This window comes from Pollicipes pollicipes, unplaced genomic scaffold, assembly GCF_011947565.3.
Source record: "Pollicipes pollicipes isolate AB1234 unplaced genomic scaffold, Ppol_2.1 Scaffold_4740;HRSCAF=5597_pilon_pilon_pilon, whole genome shotgun sequence".
In the NCBI taxonomy this organism is placed as follows: domain Eukaryota; kingdom Metazoa; phylum Arthropoda; class Thecostraca; order Pollicipedomorpha; family Pollicipedidae; genus Pollicipes; species Pollicipes pollicipes.
Window position 1 is genome coordinate 1,902,819 of NW_023596545.1, and position 19,514 is coordinate 1,922,332.

Below are 19,514 nucleotides of genomic sequence, written 5' to 3' on the forward strand. Positions count from 1 at the left end.
TGCTCACCAATGTGAAAGCAACGCATTTCATTTGCCTCGCTTTTTCCAACTTGTGTGTCTGTAATGTCTGCAGACAACTAACGTGTCAAAATGTGTGTGCAAGAAATGGTAACAAAGCATAAAGCACTCCGGATGGATGTGCCCGTGTAGGTTGTCATGACAACGACGACGGTGATAGCGACCGAGGGAAAGAAGCATAGCAGCACTGGGTTGGCCGCGTTGATGGCATGATTTTGACTCGAAAATGATTCAAATTTATTCCCAATTATGTCTTAACGGTGCTGCAGTGGCACTACCCAGTACTATTTTTAGCCGTAACTAGTCCTGAGGCTTCAATAGGGCATGTTTCTTTTTTATACAAAAATACGGCCCTAGGGTAGTACACTTCCCTTGACAGTCCAGAATACGAAACAGGGAGTATTCTGCAGGTACAATGCTCTGCTGCGTGTAGATTGTTAATTTGGTTGCCCATAATGATGTGCCATTTTTGGACATTGCAACCTGATTTCCTTAAAAGTTATGCTTTAAACTTAAGATGTAAATGGAAGTGGCCAATATCCAGAGAGAAAAAAGGCTTTGTGGGCACGTGACAGGTCAACCTCATCGGCTTAGCCCCAATATTTTAGAAGGTGGCACCATGCCTGTAAGGCGTTTAATGTTTTGAAAATGGGGTTTAAAGCACAGCAATGAAATCAAGAGCCAAACATGCCAGCCCTTAAACAAAGCTCAAGTTCACTTGCCTGGATGGGTCCCTCGTACCGTGGTTTGACCTCCGTTGTGTAAAATATGTGCTTAAATACGAAAGGCACTCGTTATTTGCAGCACCAGGCTACATCTTATGAACATGCTTTGGACAAGTTCTGTTAGCTTCATGCTATGCTTGAAGAACCATAGGTGTAATTTAATTTTCCTGAGATGCTGTGGATGCAGCTGCATCCCAACTAGCAGTGAAGTTACGCCCGTGACGCGGAAATGGACGTATTTAATCGGCACCCAACACATCTTTGGAAGCCAACATTATTGAAATGACTTGTGACTATCTCAGATTGTTTCCGTTTAGTAACTATACGTCCACTTCCTAGTACTTACACAACAAAGTCTAAGAACTAAAGGGACTGTTCAACATTTGCATGGGATTTTAAGCTGAATGCCCATCTTCAAGATCATTCGGTGTTGTTCACATCCCTGCGTTTCTTAAGACCTAAACCCCTCTAGCTCCTGAGCTACACGTCCGTGAAGATGAGTTGACTGTTTTGGAGACTACATCATAGTCCCCGGTCATCCATGACGCCATAATAATTTCATTCAAATTCTGTCATTCTATTAGCCATACGTCGACCAAGACCAAGAACAAAATGGTTGCCTAGATGTTCACATCTGACGTTCGTGCGCACGATTTCCGAATATAACAGCAGTCAATTGACTCTCAACCAATGTTGTGCAAGGTATGATGAGTTAATCAAGAAATGGCGAATTAAGGAGCAAGTTTACTAAACAGAGATATTACGCTGTCTAGAGCAGTCTTGTCCACTTCAAAGTATAGCGATGGTTATAAGTGAGCTTATTGCATCATATCTGAAACTTGCTTCAGTGTCTTCAAATGTGGTACATTCCCAGTAATCTAAGTGCTGAAAAGTCGAGCAAACTTGTCCTGCGTCCGTCCTTTCGTTGAACGAATGTCGGCTGACCGCTATATCGTCTTTCCTCCGCTGTTACACTGGTTGCATAATATGCCAAATGCTGACAAATGGTGTGCTAATCCGTTTGCTACGATGCACTGCCACATGTTTGGTTCATCGAGACTTTGCCTTCGAAATTTGTTCGGAAAATCAAATAAAGTCCGCACAACGAACCAGACCAAAATTGCGTATTTGGGGTGATGTAAGTATAAAAGAATGCCATGCTGTCATGCTCGAACGATGGTATAACTTTAGATTTAGGCATATCAGCCCAAATTCATAAGGTTTGTCTTAAGTTAGCATATTTTTTAGCTGAAACCAAGTTGTGCTGAAAGAACTGTTTATGTTATCCAAATGTGAGCTTAACCGGAACTTTTCAATGCTGTTCGAATCGGCAAGGAAGACCACATAGCGTTTGCAGCGTTATCACCGAAAGCATCGCCATGCCGCGTGAAGGTAAATGCACTGGGAATCGTGGCTCTGCACAGCGCAGTGAAATGTACGCGACGTACACTGATAGAGTAAGAGTTTGTTGGAGGAAAAATTATCCATTCCGCCTTCCTGGGAATACTTAAAGTTGAACGTAAGGGCTGAGAGCATCTATTTGGTCATTGCTCCAAAATAGGCATTGCAAACCGTATCTAGGATGCTGCAGCCTGCGTGCATGCTTGGCATTATGCTGGCAAATCTTTTGTTAGTGACGTGCCTGTAAGCAAAGGTAGTTATCAGTCCATATCCTGTGGTGCAAGATGAAAAACTTGCACCACAGACATGATGAAAGGCTTGTGCCGACGCATTTCGCGGAAGGATCTCTCAATAATGGATTACGCCCGCGCGAACAAATCCCGTGCTCAATAATGAAACGCTCGTAAGCTGAAGAAGTCGGCGAGCTTAGCAATCTTTTTTTGTCTCCTCCGCCGAGGCGTCTAGGAGGCCATTTTTGGGCAACCTTTCAACGCGGAACAATGTTTTTTGGGCGGGGAAGAGGCGCTGGCTGATGATGAGCCCACTTTCGAATGTTATCAAGTTCAGCACTGTAAAGTAACAAGAACCACCATCCGACTTGTTCAACGCAGTTTGGTCATGAAGCTCAAAATCGAGCTCCTTGTTAGTCTGTTCCTCGGGCAACTAGAACAACATTTGTTTTAGTACATATGTGAATAACGGTAGCAGTACACCATTCCTGGTGTTGCCGTTATTGCTGTACCTAAGTCAGGCCAAGATGCATTGTTGTATATTCCCGATGTATTCCCAATTTTTTTGTCAATGCAGTGCTTCTCAATGCAAATATTTTTTAATGCAGTGTTTTCAATGCAAATGTTCTTGCCAATGCAATGCAAACGATGCCGTGAGTGCCGTGATAAAAGACGAATGATTGCATGAGAGCTAACCTTTTGCTTTACGTGCAGTTTACTTCAAAATGAGATATGAGAGCATGGTATGTTCTGTTTTCTAGAACGTCAGACATGTCGTGACCAGAAAACCACACGTGGCGGGCGTGCACGTGCGCGATGCCGGGTATTCATCTTACTTAGTGCGCTTAGTGCCCGCTGACTGCTAAGATCGCTGATACAATCGCAGCCGCGCGCCTCCCGCGGAATTCAGCACGATCCTCTGCACGGAAAGCAGCAGAAATATCTAATTATTGGGTCGATGATGGTTGGGTGGTCACATTCTTCGTGCTTCCGGCGCAGTGAATTTCTGGAATTCGCCTGCATGGGAGAGTTGAAGGAGTGGGCTTAGTCTGATTTGCTTCATTGATTACATTTATCCTGAAAGTGGCAGGGAAAAAACAACCGGCGCGACGTAAATGGATGAAAGCAGTACAACACGTATTTCAGTTCGTGTTCCGTGACAGGATAGTTTCATCAGCAAGGCGCGGGGGCAAATGCTTCAGAAGACGTTAGCGCATGCCTGTTCTATTTGTGACCTTGTGGAATGTACTAGGCGATACATCCGGTCCTGCTGCGCTGCTTCACGGCTAAGATTGGTTCAAGTGCTCAGGTGCTTCCAGATCTCACGGGAAAGCGGTGTTCGTGTTATTTTTCCAGCCTGGAGATCGCGATAACCACTGGCGTGTGTTTGTGCTGTCCTTCCAAGCAGACCCCGATTTTAATGTCTTTTGCCGCGGACTTAGGTAGCTGGTGCTAGGGTGGGGCGGTTCATGTTGTATCCCCAGACTGGATGTACCCATGTGGACGCCTAATACTGCCTTTCCAGGCAAAAAGTGCCGGCGACATCGACTCCCTTGCTGCAGCCTCGAACTGGAGGTATGGACAATGACAGCTGATGTTTCCTCCCCAGGATGGAGGTGCCCATGATGACGAGCAGGATGCTGGTGCCACTCGGCTACAACAGCGACATGGAGGCGCGCGTGCTAGAACTTCCGCTCAGCACCCGCCGCATCTCCGTCTTCCTCTTGTTGCCGGACGACATGGAGCACGGCCTGGCCCGGCTCGAGGCCAACCTCACCATGGATAACCTCCGCACGCTGCTTGCAACTCTCAAGGTGCGACAAGATCGGAGTTAGTTCAAAGGGCGTGTACGGGCTTTCGACACGGCAGGCTGCTAATTTTTCAATCACACGGACCGTAAATAGTTCAGAACGATGCCATGTGTACTTCAGTGCTCATGCAATCGATGACTGATGATTTCCGGCTCCGGAATTTCGTCGGTATTCACTAAGTTCGGAGGAAGGCTGCAAATCGCCTCTTATCTCCGTCTTGTGCGACAGAGATGTTCAGTCACGTCGAACGAGCAAGCAGAGGGCATGGGACAGCTGGTCCAGCTGTTGGTACGCATTGCAGTAATTCCACTTGGCAAACATCAGATGTCAGCATAAATTTGTTGTGAGCAGTGAAAGCACACCGTCTTCTTCGTACTTTTAGTCCTGAGGTGAAAGATATACAACGCTCATGATGTCATGAGGCACTGGTTAAATCACGTCATCAAGTATCTGACTTAATATTATGGTAAGGTTGGTGCATGTAATTATGCTGAGTTCTTAAACGCAGAGGAACATATAACTACCGTATATATATGCACATGTGTATACATATATATATATATATATATATATATATATATATATATATGTATATATATACTAGTGAGCATGCAACAACAAAAAATACCAACTGATGCGTGATGAAGTTTCAAAATTTATTGCAATGAACTCAACGACGATTCGGATATGAAATGCGTGATAAAATTTCAACATTTATTGATATGTGTTGACGCGCCGCGCCATTGCAGCCCAGCACATTGGCGTGACCGTCGCACTGCAGGTTCACAGAGTGTAGCTCATTGAACAAGTAAAGGGCGCGGCCAGACTCGGCCATTGAACAAGTACAGGGCGCGGCCAGACTCGGCCACTGAACAAGTACAGGGCGCGGCCAGACTCGGCCACTGAACAAGTACAGGGCGCGGCCAGACTCGGCCACTGAACAAGTACAGGGCGCGGCCAGACTCGGCCACTGAACAAGTACAGGGCGCGGCCAGACTCGGCCATTGAACAAGTACAGGGCGCGGCCAGACTCGGCCACTGAACAAGTACAGGGCGCGGCCAGACTCGGCCACTGAACAAGTACAGGGCGCGGCCAGACGCGGGCGTAAAATTGGTTACAGAACGGCCGCCTGGCTCAGTGATGAGAACCACGCATTCTTTGACGGTCTTTGCGTTGCTGTGTGTAGCTAATGTAAGTCTTATCTGTACATGACGCGTAGATAAATCCAACATTTTGACAAGCCGTCTCCTTTCTGGCGCTATCTCTTGCACGCTTGATCTTAAGATCTGAGATGTTTGATTTGAAACAGCAGTCCGTCTCTGCTGTCGTGTTGGAAGACGTTGATGATGGCAGCAGTGGCACGGTTCGAGCGACTGTAGCTGTCAACCGCCAGAGTGGCGTTGGTCAGACTGTTTAAGTTGAGATCTCCAATGACAGCGGCCTCACCCCAAATGCACGATTGGCGTCGTCGCCACCTTCCACCATGTACGGAGCCGTGCCAGAATCCGGGTTCTCGGTTGACTCGCCAGCACTGAGACCACGTGGTCCCAGAGCAGGCTCCAGCTCAGCACTAGCAGCCGGCGCAGGCTCAGCTGGCGGCGCTGGCTCAGCTGGCGGTGCTGACTCAGCAGCCGGCGGGGGGAGGCGACTTAGATTCAGCAGTACACACTGCTTCACTGCCGGCTGAGCCACGACACTCCTGTCGTGGCTGAAGCTGTCTGGCCATCCTTCGCACCTCGCCAGCCTCCCTGGTCACAGTCGTAGCCCGGTCACATGCCCCCAGGGTAAACTTCTGGTGCCTGCGCTGGTCCTTCAAGAAGACAACCTCCCATTGCAGCTCTCTGCGGGCAATGGGGCAATTGGAGCTACGCTGGGACTTGCACTTACATTTCGCCATGTCGAGAAGCTTTTTGGGTTTCGGGACGACGGTTTTTTTGGGGGGCGGGGGTTCTCGCTGATAGCTCCGCACGGGTTACATCAGCCTTTTTTAATCGCCTTTGTCACGTCTTTTATGTCATGAGCAGGGATCCCTTTGTTGATCCACGGTTTCCTGATTTTTACCGTCACTGCCTTGAAGATGGCATCAGTAAGATTCTTCTTCGATTCGCTCAGCCACCTGATGCAACTCAGGGTTTCCCCGCTGTCGACAGTTGGTGGTGGGACGAGGAAGCAGGGTAGCTTATCACATTTTTTTTGTGCGTGACCTTCGTGCATCCTTCGGTAGGCTTATTCAAGTAACTGCTCGAAAGAAATGTTTCAGTACCGCAAAACTAAACTGGTAAACCCTTATAGCCCATACCAGCATATCAACTGCAAATAAATATCACAATGATGCGTAAATAATCTCAGCCTTCATCTTGCCACGGTATGCTGGGGCATTCTCAGAATGGCACAGCTTTGCTCTTTACAAACATTTTGATAAAAGGTAAATTTAAAGGGAGTGTTGCACATTCATGTGAAGGCTTCACTGAAATAGCCATTTTGAAGACCTTCCAGTACTGTTCACAATCCTGCCCTTCTTAAGGCCTAAGCCCCTCTAGTTTCTGAGTAAAGCGCCCGCGAAAATGATCACAGGTATATCGGCGGGGGAGGGGGAGTATTTCAGTCACCTTGGCATTCAAGACGTCATCATAACGTCAGTCAATCCTGGCATTCTATAAGCCATCCGGCGATCAAGGCCAAAAGGTGTCATTGTCAAGTGGTTTATATTTGGTGTTCGCGAGCACAATTTCCAGATCTAACGGCCGTCAAGGAGCGCTCAATCAATGCTGTGAAAGGTACGGTGACGTAATCAAACCAGAACGCATTGAGGAGCATATTTACTAAACAGAGAATTACGCTCGCTCAAGCAGTCCTTTCCACTTGTTATATTGTTATCAATGAACATACCAATTGTTATAAATGAGCTTGTTTCATCATATTTAATGCCTGCTTCAATATTCTCAAATGCGAGACATTTCCTGTGATTGTTCTTTGGCAATTTTTCTTTGATGTTTTTCGTGATATTTACTTCATGCTTAATCCACCAGGTACCGGTAGTGTGGAAAGTGGCAAAATCGAGAATTGTTGGGAGATGACGGCACAGTGTAAAATGGGTGGTGCTGGTATCGAGTACGCTTTTCTTAGTCTACCGAAAAAATACGGCTCTCGCCTCACGAATATCGATATTGATGCAGCGCGACAGACTTGCAAATTTGTGATTGATCCATGTGCCAGGGAGAAACTTTGTCTTAGTTGATTCGAAGAGATTCACACCCTTGATATCATAACGTAATGTATAAGCTGTAATGAAATGAATTGAATGTGCTGTAACTAGTTTGACGAAACACACGTATATATTTATTGTAGTGTATTCCATCGAGAACACGGATACATGGGGTCAGAGTTCAAAGTTTGAATTTGATATGACGACACGAAATCGCAAAACAATAACCTTTAGTGGGAGAGAACCTGGCTAAAAGTTATTGCTTCGTGTTGTGTGCTATGAGCACTCCTTGAAAATCCCATCTTGCGTTGCAGAATGAAATCTGTCTATCTGATAATCGCAGCCTTTTTTATTTGAAATTTTGTGTCAGATATCCGTCACGTGATCTTGGTCTCGTCGAAAAGGCCCTGTCACGTTATCTGGATGCCGCCTACTTCCAAAGTGTGCTGACAAGGAGTTCCGTTTTGAAGGGGACACGTCTTGAGTCTAGAAAGGCTAGTTACTGTGTGGCTAACGACTTAACTCACCAACGGTTGCTGAAGTCGAAGCAGCTCGTGCCTTCACTTGCATATCTACCTGCTTTGAGATGAAACCACCTGAGTTGAATAAGCATGGATATTTGAGGGAGAATCACGCTGATCTGTGATATACGTGCCCCACAGCACAAATTTGAAACTGCGCAAATTTTGACTATTTATATTTCTATATAACAGAATACAGTAATACTTTTTACCTACAATGTTGTAACTAAGTTCTACACCGCACAGATATTGATGTGCAATACCATGTTCTCTCTCTCTCTCTCTCTCTCTCTCTCTCTCTATCCTCTCATCTCTCTCCTCTCTCTCTCTCCTAGAGCCTTCTCTCGAAAGGAGCTCCCGAGCGATCCTAGAGCGAGCTCCTACTCCCGATCTTGACGTCTAAGGCTCTCTCTTCTCTCCTTCTCTCTATCTTCTATACTCTCAACCTCTACTCTCCTCTAAGGAATATAAGCAGAGATTCTCTAGGATTCTAGCTCTCTCTCTCTCTTCTCTCCCTCTCTTTCTCTCTCCTCCCTCCTCTCTCTCTCTAGTCTCTCTCTCCTCTCCTCTCTCTCTCTTCTCTCTCTCTCTCTCCTCTCTCTCTCCTCTCTCTCTCTCTCTCTCTTCTCATCTCTCTTCTCTCTCTCTCTCTCTCTCTCTCTCTCTATCTCTCTCTTCGCTCTCTCTCTCCTTCTCTCTCTCTCTCTCTCTCTCTCTATCTCTCTCCTCTCTCTTCGCTCTCTCTCTCTCTCTCTCTCTCTCTCTCTCTCTCTCTCTCTCTCTCTCTCTCTCTCTCTCTCTCTCTCTGTCTCTCTCTCTCTCTCCCTCTGTCAACCTTCAAACTTTTTCTGAAGTTGAAATACTCAGATCAGTCTTCAAGGAGATGGATTCTCAGTTTTAGTGGGTGATCATTTGATAATGAACCCATCGGATGCATGATATTCCAAAGCTTTGATGCCAATGTCATATTGAAGGTTGAAGTAGTATTTCGTGTTGTCATTCTGAAATGTCATACTAGGCCTTATACCATTTTGGATATTCCAGAATCGTATGAATGCATGCCTTCAGCGTTGGATCTCGCTCAAGTTGAAGGACAAGCTTCCTGAATGCTCCGTCTCTGCAGTTGCTTACAGGCATGGTGTGCTTCGACGTGGTGTGACACTGTGCAGAGGCTTAACCCTGTGCAACTTGGGCTGCAGCGTGTAGAGAGGTCTGGTAGCACGCGAAGCGTGTGTCCTAATCTATATGGAATGTTTTGTTTCTGCCTAAAAGCCAGCGTTTGTATTCAATCATTGCTCAGAACATTTAATCCTCATGTTGGGGTTCCTGATTGATGCGATCTTTCTGAGGGCAATGACCTGCTACTCGAAAAGCACGTGTCGGCAGGATCAGTGGCCGTGCGTGTTATCAAACTCTGGGTTTTCTGCATCATCCAATCCAGGCTTGAATGGTCTTCCCAGGATCAACGCCAGAGATTTATCACTGCCAATCCCTGCTAACATTTCCGGCCCCCATTAGTAGGAGGAATGGCGGCGTTGCGAACAAGCCCCTTTCCGGTAAGGCATCACTGGCATGAGGGGCTGCTCTCGGATATGGATCTGACTTTCATATGGTTTGCATTTCGAATCAAAGATCAGTCTTTTGTAGAGATGCAGTCACAGCCTCCAACGACGCATGTCGGAAGTGCACCCGCTTTACGACGTATCTTTCCTACTATCCCGAAGGGTTTATGTGTTAAAGGCCTGCTCTTCGCAGCGCTCTAAACCGAGTTCTATTACGCCAGTTTTGACCATCCCGACCCCAAAAGCAAAGTGAGTCATTACGCCGATCAATTACCTATTTTTTGTTTGGTGATGCCGAACTTTTGTGGCGCATCGGGATTGTTTTTATTGGTAAACTTTTCGATAAGCTTTTTCCATGGTACGCCGCGGCTTTTCGGACCATCGACAAATGCCGCGCGGTCCCAGTGGCTTACTCCATACAGTGGCGGTCTATTGAAAGGTCGAGGTAGGTCCAGCCCACGATTTTTCCACCAGTTCTTTGTGGAATATGCCGACTTGATTGCTACCTGCTGGTGCGCGCTATCAGTGCAATGCAGTATGCAATGGAGTTTTTTTGTAAAAATTATGGCATAACGTGCATTTAAACTTTAGATGCGTCCACTAGCGAAGTGCATGTGCCACGCCACATCCAATTTGAGGCTGCCAAATGTTTAGTGAAAACGGAGGATCTAGCCCTCAATTACACATCTGATGCATTTCGAGTATATGTCTGCAATTTATGTACCTAACTTCGTTGTACCCTCCATATGTTACCCTGCTGTGGAAAATGTGGCCTTCCAGAATGCGCTACTGTTTTCATTAAGCACTTGTTGCTACCCGTTTCATGTGTGCGGGAGTAATAAGCACCACAGAAATCTGGATATGCTTGACATAATAATTTTTTGAGGATTGCACAGTATGCATGAATTAAAACAAACACTGAAACAAAGAACCTCTTTCACCATCGACCACACGGCACCAGCAGTCTGTCATTTTTAAGTGACCCAGGATCAACCGAAGTTTGAACCGACTAGCGGTGAGGTTAGAACGTACTGAGGTTTACTGGGACGTACTCACATACTCTTGCTGGGGTTCCATTCCACCTTGCGCGCCCGAGAGCCTGATTTCAAGTTCACGCGCGCTAAAGCAAACGAATAGCCCAGCGGCGAAATCGCTGAAGCGTAGAAAGTTAGCGCCTCTTGGAGAAAAAGAAAACAACCACCACGATTGGATGTGGCGTGTCCAGAACTGTTGGAACACACCCTTCAAATGTTTTTTTTTTGTTACCCCAGACCAGAAAGGACGATTCTATGAATTATTCTAATCGCCTTCGAACTATTCTGGATGCTTGTCAGCGCTGAATGGGCTTTTCGTGAAGCGGTCGGTAGAACCCCTGTCAATTCAATCGAGCGCAGCGTTACAGCCGGAACGGGAGCGGCAACCAGTCAGACGTCACGTTACTTCTGTAACAGGAGCGGCGGCTGATCAAACTTGGCGTTGTGGCGCGAGTGGGGCGGTGAATAATTAGACGTCGCGCTACAGCCGGAACGGGAGCGTCGGCTAATCGGGCGTCACTCCACAGCCGCCACGGGAGCGGCGTGGTCCCGCTGACTGCACCACATGGCGTGGCTACCGTTATCTTCTCACGGGAGCCGTAGGGGTCATTCCAGAAGTGCTAGCTTAACTAGCAACGGAAACTAACGTTGAAATTAGCAGCAACAAGTGCATGCTTCACTAGCTTGTTAGACGTTGCAACCATTCGTTTAAACTGTCAAAACAATGGATTTATTGACTTTGCATTTGTATTAACGACATAGTAGTGTAACGAAGGAAATCCTATGGATAGCTCGTCTTTTGCGTTCCGCCGATTGTAGAGATCATTTTGGTCCCATGCTAGGAATAATAGAACAAAATCACAATTGGAGGGAAAACATAAGTGCATTAGAAAGCCCTCACGACGGACGAACGGTTCACTTAAGCGAAACATAGCGCGCGAGCACAGCTGTTGTAGCAGGAACTAGGGTAACCTAGACTTTGTATCAAACCTTCATGGGCGCACGACTAATACTAGGACTCAGCAGGCCATGTTCCCAGCAGAGGCATGCGTGAACATGAAGGTGATCGGGTGTAAAAAGGTAAAAATGCGTGTCGCCGGTTAACTCTGGCGTCATTCTGGTATGACCTAGGATGACACGAGCGACATGCTCTTGGCAAAGTGATTTGTCGTTTGTTGAATCCTGTGTAACCTTGAAGTTAGTTACTGGCAGCATTGACCCTCGTAAGGCGTAAACAAATTCCAGACGGCACGATCTCAAAAGTAAGCATAGTTTTAGCGTTTAAAATACATGTTATCAAAAGTTTATCCGCCTGAAAACCATGTATTAAACACATCAAACGTGGTTGCATCCTCGGAAGGATATGAGACATTGGCTTTTGGCAGGCAGGTTCTTTTGTTGCTCTAATAATGCAGAGAGTTTGCAAGTTTGTGTTTATGGGAGGCGGGTGCCACGCGGCGCTACATTCAAATATCGCAGCATTTGTGGAAATGGGGCCATAACGTCTGCTGGGAGGCTTAGATCAGCTGACGAAAAACAACGGTCAGCCTGAAATGTACACAATTGGTGATATCCTTCCTCGGTGCCCATGGTTAAAACATCTGTTTGGAGTCACAGTTTTGCGAAAAAAACATGTTTATTAAACGTTAGCATGAACCCGGTAATAGTGAGTAGACTGAACCCACCTCAAACGTTACGCTGACTCGGCACTTTTTGTGTCGCTCGTACTCCCCGCACACGAAAAATATCCCATTGTGAGTATATTTCAAGCATGGCAAGATGTTCAACCCGTAGGTTAAGGACATCTGCTGTGGTGCTCATAGATCTGCTGTCGGTTAGCCAATCAGTTTGAGCGGCCCGACGGCTTCGGCACAGCGCTGCCGATCGGGCTTTGTGGGTTACTGGTGGCCTTTTTGGTGTGCTAACGGACCGACAGCTTAAGTTTGCAACGTGCTGAAGGCGTCCCCTGGCCGCTGGGTTCGGAAGTCCTGAACGATGTTCGCATCAAAATAAAGGATTCGTAGTCCTTATCCGTTTTATCCCTCATTACTTTCGTAGACATGCACACTTCCCAGGAAGAATGCGTGTTTTTCTCGTGCAAAGGGAACAGCGAAGGGTTGGCTTTGGCTCAGCCGTTTTCCTATGCAGGTGAAACTCATTGAGTATTAAGGCAAACTCACGGATAAATATGCAGGAACACCACGAGAAAGGGCCAAAAACACGAGCGCATGATGTTTGGTTCAACAGACACCTCCAGCACCGCCATGGCGCCACGGCAATTTCTTGGGGAAATAAAATGTTAAGGTGAGTGGTCGGGTGACAATTTTGCACGGCGAGTTTGGCAACATGTCAACGTCATACAAACGCTCCTTGATGCAATCAAACACGAATGTATTGAGGAGGGCATTTACCAAATAGAGATATCATACTGTCTACATCGGTAAATTTCACTTAAAAGCATACCAAAGTTATAAGTATATCATTTCATCCGATATGATACTTGCTTCAATATTTTGACATGGGGAGCTTTCCCTTTAATCAGCATCTGCGGGTGAACGGACATGCTCGCAAGCAGAGTGACTTTTCGCGAGTTCTCAGCGCACGTGATTGTCAGAAGGCACTAATGGGTCGCTACAAGAGGCACGACTCTTTATACCCGCCAACCCGCCAAAATCTGACGCGCAAAAATCCACAGGCGCTTGCACGGGTCAATAATTTGCGCGGGAGGCGGGCTTTGCGGGTCAATAATTTGAGCAAGCAGAATCATGCATCTTTTCTTGTACTATAAGTTTTGAACCGTCCAAAAAACAGAATGTGCTGCCAAACACAAGACAATTATGGCAACAATTTTTATTTACGCTAGCAACAAGATTATCACCGACAGACAACCCATGGCAGACATGACACCCCAGTAAACTATGTTGCACAAATTGAACATCGTTAAGCAAACATGTCACCTGATAAAAAAAAACAAGAAAAACATCCCAAGTTGTAGAAGCTTGGCCTGATTTCATTCAGCAGGAGTTTGATGGGCAGTTGATGTCAGCAGAGCTACACGCTGCTTTTGGCTGTTACTGTGAGGGTGAAGCTCATACGAACTTCCTTGTTTCATACGCAAGCCGTGTCCCACAACTCAGAATGAATATCATTGTTTGATGTAATGAATAGAAATCTGTGTGTTTTTTTATTTCCCCAGCCTCACTCACTTGCTAATGTGACCCGCAGTTGCTGGTGATTAAAATGCGCGACAGTTCTGGAAACTGAAAAGTGGTGGCATAAAGTTTGTGTACTTATGCCAAAAGATCATGCAATTTAGTGCCTCGCTATCAAAGGCTCTCACATATAATATGTCACGCTCTTACTGTGATTTGATTAGATTTTAGCATGATGTCTTAATAAGGCTTTCTGTCGGAGTACTTTTTCCACCTCTTCCCATATCTGTATTTCTATACAGGTTCGTGTGATAAATTGAAAGTTAACATGCAACTTCAGTGACATATCCCATAAAGATCAAAAGTCGCAATCAGCAGGCTATGTGAACTTTGAAAAAAAGAGTTGCTGGACATGATGTTTCCGCGGCGATGCTGACGAGGCAGAACGGGGATGGTCATGAGACGGAAATGTGGGTCACTTTCAAAGCTGCCATTTGGTATTGGTTCCATGTTGTTGCATCATGCGTCTAAGTGAGGACCGAAAATATCATCTGGGAACCTGCATGTGTCCCTTTAATGCGGGTCATAATATTTTGACAGTTGTTGCGCCCTTGAATGGTGTTTTGTGCCCACGTATAGTATTAAGAAGTGAGGAAAATTCCGATGGCTTGAAACACGCAGCATTTTTAATCTGTCAGTGGAAATCCATGGTTAAATGCATGCAGTTTTAGAAGACATGGCCTGGGGTCTATTGAAATGAGAGAAAAGGTTGTACTCTCTGGTATAGTTTGTTGATAAGCAAATTTAACTTCCATCCATTTCCTCCTACTTTGTTTTTGAAAAACTGACATTACAGTGCTTCACATCCTCTTTTGTATCTTAGAAATTTCACTGTCTAGGTAATGGGAACTTTGCTCTCTAAGCAACATCACTAGTGCTAGTCAATGTTGTGCATTAGACGATACTAACGTGACTTTTTGCACACACTTAATGTATGGGTCAAAAGTTACGGAGAGATTACAAAACACAGAATGCAATTTACTTAGAACTTGCGGGTTAATGCTGGGTTAGCAATGCGACACAGCGGGTTTTTGCGGGATAGATTGTAAGCTGGCCTGGACGGGCAGGGTTGCGGGGAATATCGACAATTGTGGGCTGATATTTCGGAAAAGTTACGTCTCTAGCCACTACGGCACGCCTCCAGGACGCTGAGTGCAGGTTCGCACGGAGGGTAGCTCTAATGCCGGTATGAACTAGGACGCCTCGCCGGATCATCCCACTAGGTCACCAACCGCATGGTGGTGGTTCTGAACCGGTAGACGTTGCCGACCAGGTCAGTGAGGTTCGCACCGACCCCATCCTTTATGAGACAGTTATCATACGATTTGTTCTGACAACCATGTGGTCATGACGTCTTCAAAACGAAGGCCTTGTCAGCAGGTGTATTAGCTTAACGTAAGCCTCGTTGAAGAACACTTGTTTTCCGGCCTGCGTTTCTTTGATAACGATGAGCAAGGATCTCGTTTGAAAGATTCTACGACAAAGGTGCCGTCATAGGGGAATTCCGAGCTGTTGAAAAACAGCTTGAGAAAACGATCCGCACGCCGAATTGCAACATGAAACATGCATTTAACAGAACACGAAACTGAAACATGACGCCTCTGCTTATGTGCACAATGAACCTAAGAGCGTCATGTATTAACGAATTAACTTCTCTCATTAATGATATACAAACGACCTGGAACAAATCGTGAGTCATAGTCCCCGCCGGCTTCAACGATTTGACCTCATTTCGCAGGATAGGGGTAAGGCCTTACCCAACGCGCTCGAGCAAAGTTCAGAAACACGGCGTTAATCCCAGCGACTAATATGAAATATCCTACCCAGGTAATTGTTGAGCTACCCTCACAGCTTACCATCAGCTTCTTGTCGAGGCAGACCGAATCGCGTTTGTGACATTTTTGCGTAGCGCTTTACATATAGGTCTACTAAAATGTAGTTGACGTGGAGCCATAGCGATGTTTTCTAACCGGGTGTGGAGATGTGTGGAGCCTGTTCCACGTGGAGCCATAGCGATGTTCTCTAGCCGGGTATGGAGATGTGTGGAGCCTATTTTGTCCCAGAAGACTTTTCGATACGTTTTTGTTCCGAGAGGCAATTTTGCATCAACTGATGTCCTTCCATAACTTACTGTGGCTTTTACCCTGCATAATCTTGTGCCGGCAATCATGATGTACATCGATAATTTTTAAAAGCTTTACGGGCGCGACTTTTACCGACTGTCATGACTTAGCTTATGTAATCTCGTGGCACGGACATTGATAGCGTTGATTACATAACCTGCCCAAACATTCAAAACCACAAGACAAGGCGATGCGACTTATGCAGGTTCCACACTGGGTCGAGGTTTCGACAGGAAAGTCTGAAGCCTTTGCCTAAAATGTATGATGGATTGTTGTATGGGCCTTCACATACGAACCAACCATCACACAATTTGTGTTTTTTTAATACTACGGGCTGCATACAAGACGCAGGTGCTGTGTTTGCGCATACGCCAGCGGTTATTCTGTTTTTGATACAGACCAGGTGTCACACAGGTACTGCGTTCAGACATGGCATGACGCGATGATGATGATGATGATTATTATTATTATTATTATTAATATTATTCTGTTTTTGATACAGACCATGTGTCACGCAGGTACTGCGTTCAGACATGGCATGACGTGATGATGATGATGATGATGATTATTATTATTAATAATAATATTATTATTGTTATTATTATGGCAGACAGACATGATAGACGGCTCATTCAGACTGAAATACGGCTTGGTGCTCGGACATAGGGTGCATTCTCATGTAACACGCTGCCGACGCCGTTCGCAGGAGGTGATAGTGAACGTGAAGCTGCCCCGGTTTCGGATGGAGGGCTCCGGTGACCTCAGGAGGGTGCTGAGGACGCAGGGTCTGACGGACGTATTTGACCCGGTTTCGTCCGACCTGACCGGTATTGACCCTCAAGGTCGCGTACATCCCGGACCGCTTCTGTACGCGTAAGTACGCCCCGCAATCAGGCACGGGCTGTCTCGTGGTGTGTACCACTTTTGAATAGGAATGCTCTAACAAATCTCTCAGTTATTGGGTGACCATGTTTACTTTACTTGTTGGGGTACGTGCAGCTGTACTTCATAGGGATTAACACCGCATGCCCGCGGCATGCGGCGTTTATCGCAACACGTTGTCGTTATCATATCATCGCGACCAGCGTAGCATGACGTCACGCAACGGACAGCACAGCAAATGCGCGCACGACCGATCATGACCGACCAACTGGCGCATCGGGCACATGTGCACCAGAGCTCGAGCACCACGGGGCGTGATGCCGGGGCCAGGCTGAGCGACATGTTTACGTCCCGGCAGGGCGAGCCTGGTGCTGGACGAGACGGGCGACAGTGGCGACACCTCTGGCAGCCAGCAGATGGCGCCGTCGGAGGACACGCGCATCAGCGACAAGTACTTCGAGGTGGACCACCCGTTCCTGTTCCTCGTCTGGGACTACCACTCGGCCATGGTGCTGCTGATGGGCCGTGTGGTGCACCCGGAGCCGCTCTTCTAGTGATGGCGCCGCGCCGACGGCGGCCGGCTCAGCACCGGTCGGCTGCGCCGCCGCCGGTTGCGCCAATGGTCGCCATTGTACTAGCTGTCTCGCGGCAGCGACCGGCCGCGCCGGCGGTCGCGGCTGTGTCGGTGACCGCGCTGTGTCAGTGACCGCGGTTGTGCCCATGATGGCGGTCGCACCAGTGGCCAAGATGGTACTGTTAAGTTGTTTGGCGAACTGGCGGCTGGTGGTCAGGCTCCGCTGTCTCCGACCCCTGGATAGACAGCACGACTGGCAGGCAGTCTGGCGTCAGGCGCTGCAGACTGAGGCGCAGTGACCAGGCCGACGCAAGTCACCAACAGGGCAAAGCTTACTGAAGAGATGTCTGGCTGTGCCAGACTGTGTATGAAACTTCTAGTTGTAGTGGAAGGCGTGTTCCTTTAATACTGCACTTCGTCGTGATATATTGATCTTGCTACAGGCGTCTGTACGTAGCTGTGCGTGCATGTTGTATGCACACTGACGCCCTGACACGCGCCACTGGACACAGCACGCACATATTAACACACACAGCTGGATGACCCAAGCGTCCAATAACCATATGATGGTAAGTGATTCCACAAGAGCGTGTCGCTGAAGCTGGGAAGAACACGCACATGTCGTGGCCTAGGACCTATGCACTCCCTTCTTAGCTTGAAACCCACGCATTTTGCACCGATTTTGACGCTCACCACTTGAATAATGCGCACACAGATTCCGTCAGGTCTCAACGCACAGACCACATGTATGTGTGTGCATGGGCCAAAATATGCGTGACAGTTGCTATCTCCACCCACAACGAATTCCAATACACACACAGGACACGGCGTGAATATGTTACTGATGAGCAAGATACCAAATGTCTATTTGTGTGCGCTGTTTCATTGTTACGGACTGTGCGTGATACCGAAAGCAGTTTTAAGCTTAATTGTGTTTTGAAAGTCGTAAAGTGAATGGCTCGCTGTCAGTGTTGCGCGATAGCCGAGGTGCCGTATAGGGTTTGAACGCTACTGCACAGCCAGCCTGTCGTAATCACATCTCGTGCACTTGTAATATGCAGGGACTTAAGCTCTAACAATTTCCATGTTATAATGCACATGTTTTCGGAATGTGCGCTGCTGTTGCGGCATATGGATGTGTGTATGCCAGATATCGTGTACATAATGGCTCGCTGGTAAGAATTAAGCCGATGACAGCATGCTTGTTTGAGCTGGCGCTTGGCCGCCGCCCTTCACCACGCCGTTTGAGCCAGGTGTCGTCCGGGCTACGCCACAAACCGCGAGGCAGTTGGCCTATTTGATCCACTTTCTCAGCATGCAATAATCGGATCACCTGACTTTGAACAGACGGAATGCCCTTGGTACCGCCTAGGGTGTGTCGACGGTGACGATGCTCCAGAGCGGACCGTTATAGATATGCCGTCATGTCTTACAGCAGTCATAGCCCGGGCATGGCAGCTGGACACGGGCGGCACCCCGTACATTCCGCGGGCAATAGGCTGGCCAATGCTGGTCGGGAGCCGTTTCTTAAGGGAATTTCCTAAGGCTAAATGGGCTTCCCAAAGCGTGATGGCCTCGATTATGTCGGCAGGAATTGTATAATGCAATAATTAACTACGGGTGTACAGATTTAGCTAGAAACGTGGATTTCAAAGCATAAGCAAGCACGTTATAAACACACCCGTCGTGCTGCACCGCGGACCACAGCTATTCTAGATCTCTATGACGCAGAGCGTGAGCTTTAGATCAGTGACACCAGTGACGTCGCGCCGTATCTGTATACATAAGCTCAAAGCTCCAAAGAAAAGTTTAGAGTCTTCAATATCTCAGCAGATGCTGGTTAAACGATGCAGTACTAAATCACGATTATATTGACGGTGCTCAACATTTCAAGCCGTGTTCGCTCCTAATAGTAACAAGCTACTGATAAATGAGCTGAGCTCACGCGTGAGGATGGGCACAGCCCGAAATATGGAACACCGTTAAAAATTCATTATTTAGCACTATGGCGCCGTTTAACCAACACCCGCGGTGCGTTGAAGGCTGCAAGTTCTTCGAAGAGCTTTGAACCGATTATGCCGAAAAACAGATACTGAATGAAAGCCTTTCTTTCTTTTATCAAGCACAACTCTGAAATAATTTGGATAGAGACGCTATGCGCATAGACGTGGTACATAAGTACTTGTCTCAGCCACGTAGATTTCATCATTTTCAA

General features: G+C 47.1%; 1 protein-coding gene across 1 annotated transcript in view; it reads left to right on the forward strand.

Annotated features, from left to right (window-relative positions):
* The window catches only part of LOC119098865 (leukocyte elastase inhibitor), a 47,970-nt gene extending 30,691 nt beyond the window's left edge, over nucleotides 1–17,279 (forward strand). The window contains exons 3-5 of the mRNA XM_037221910.1: nucleotides 3,984–4,188; nucleotides 16,550–16,716; nucleotides 17,084–17,279. Coding sequence (XP_037077805.1) covers nucleotides 3,984–4,188; nucleotides 16,550–16,716; nucleotides 17,084–17,279 — 568 coding nt within the window. The remainder of the gene's footprint in view (nucleotides 1–3,983; nucleotides 4,189–16,549; nucleotides 16,717–17,083) is intronic.
* Nucleotides 17,280–19,514: the final 2,235 nt, after the last annotated feature.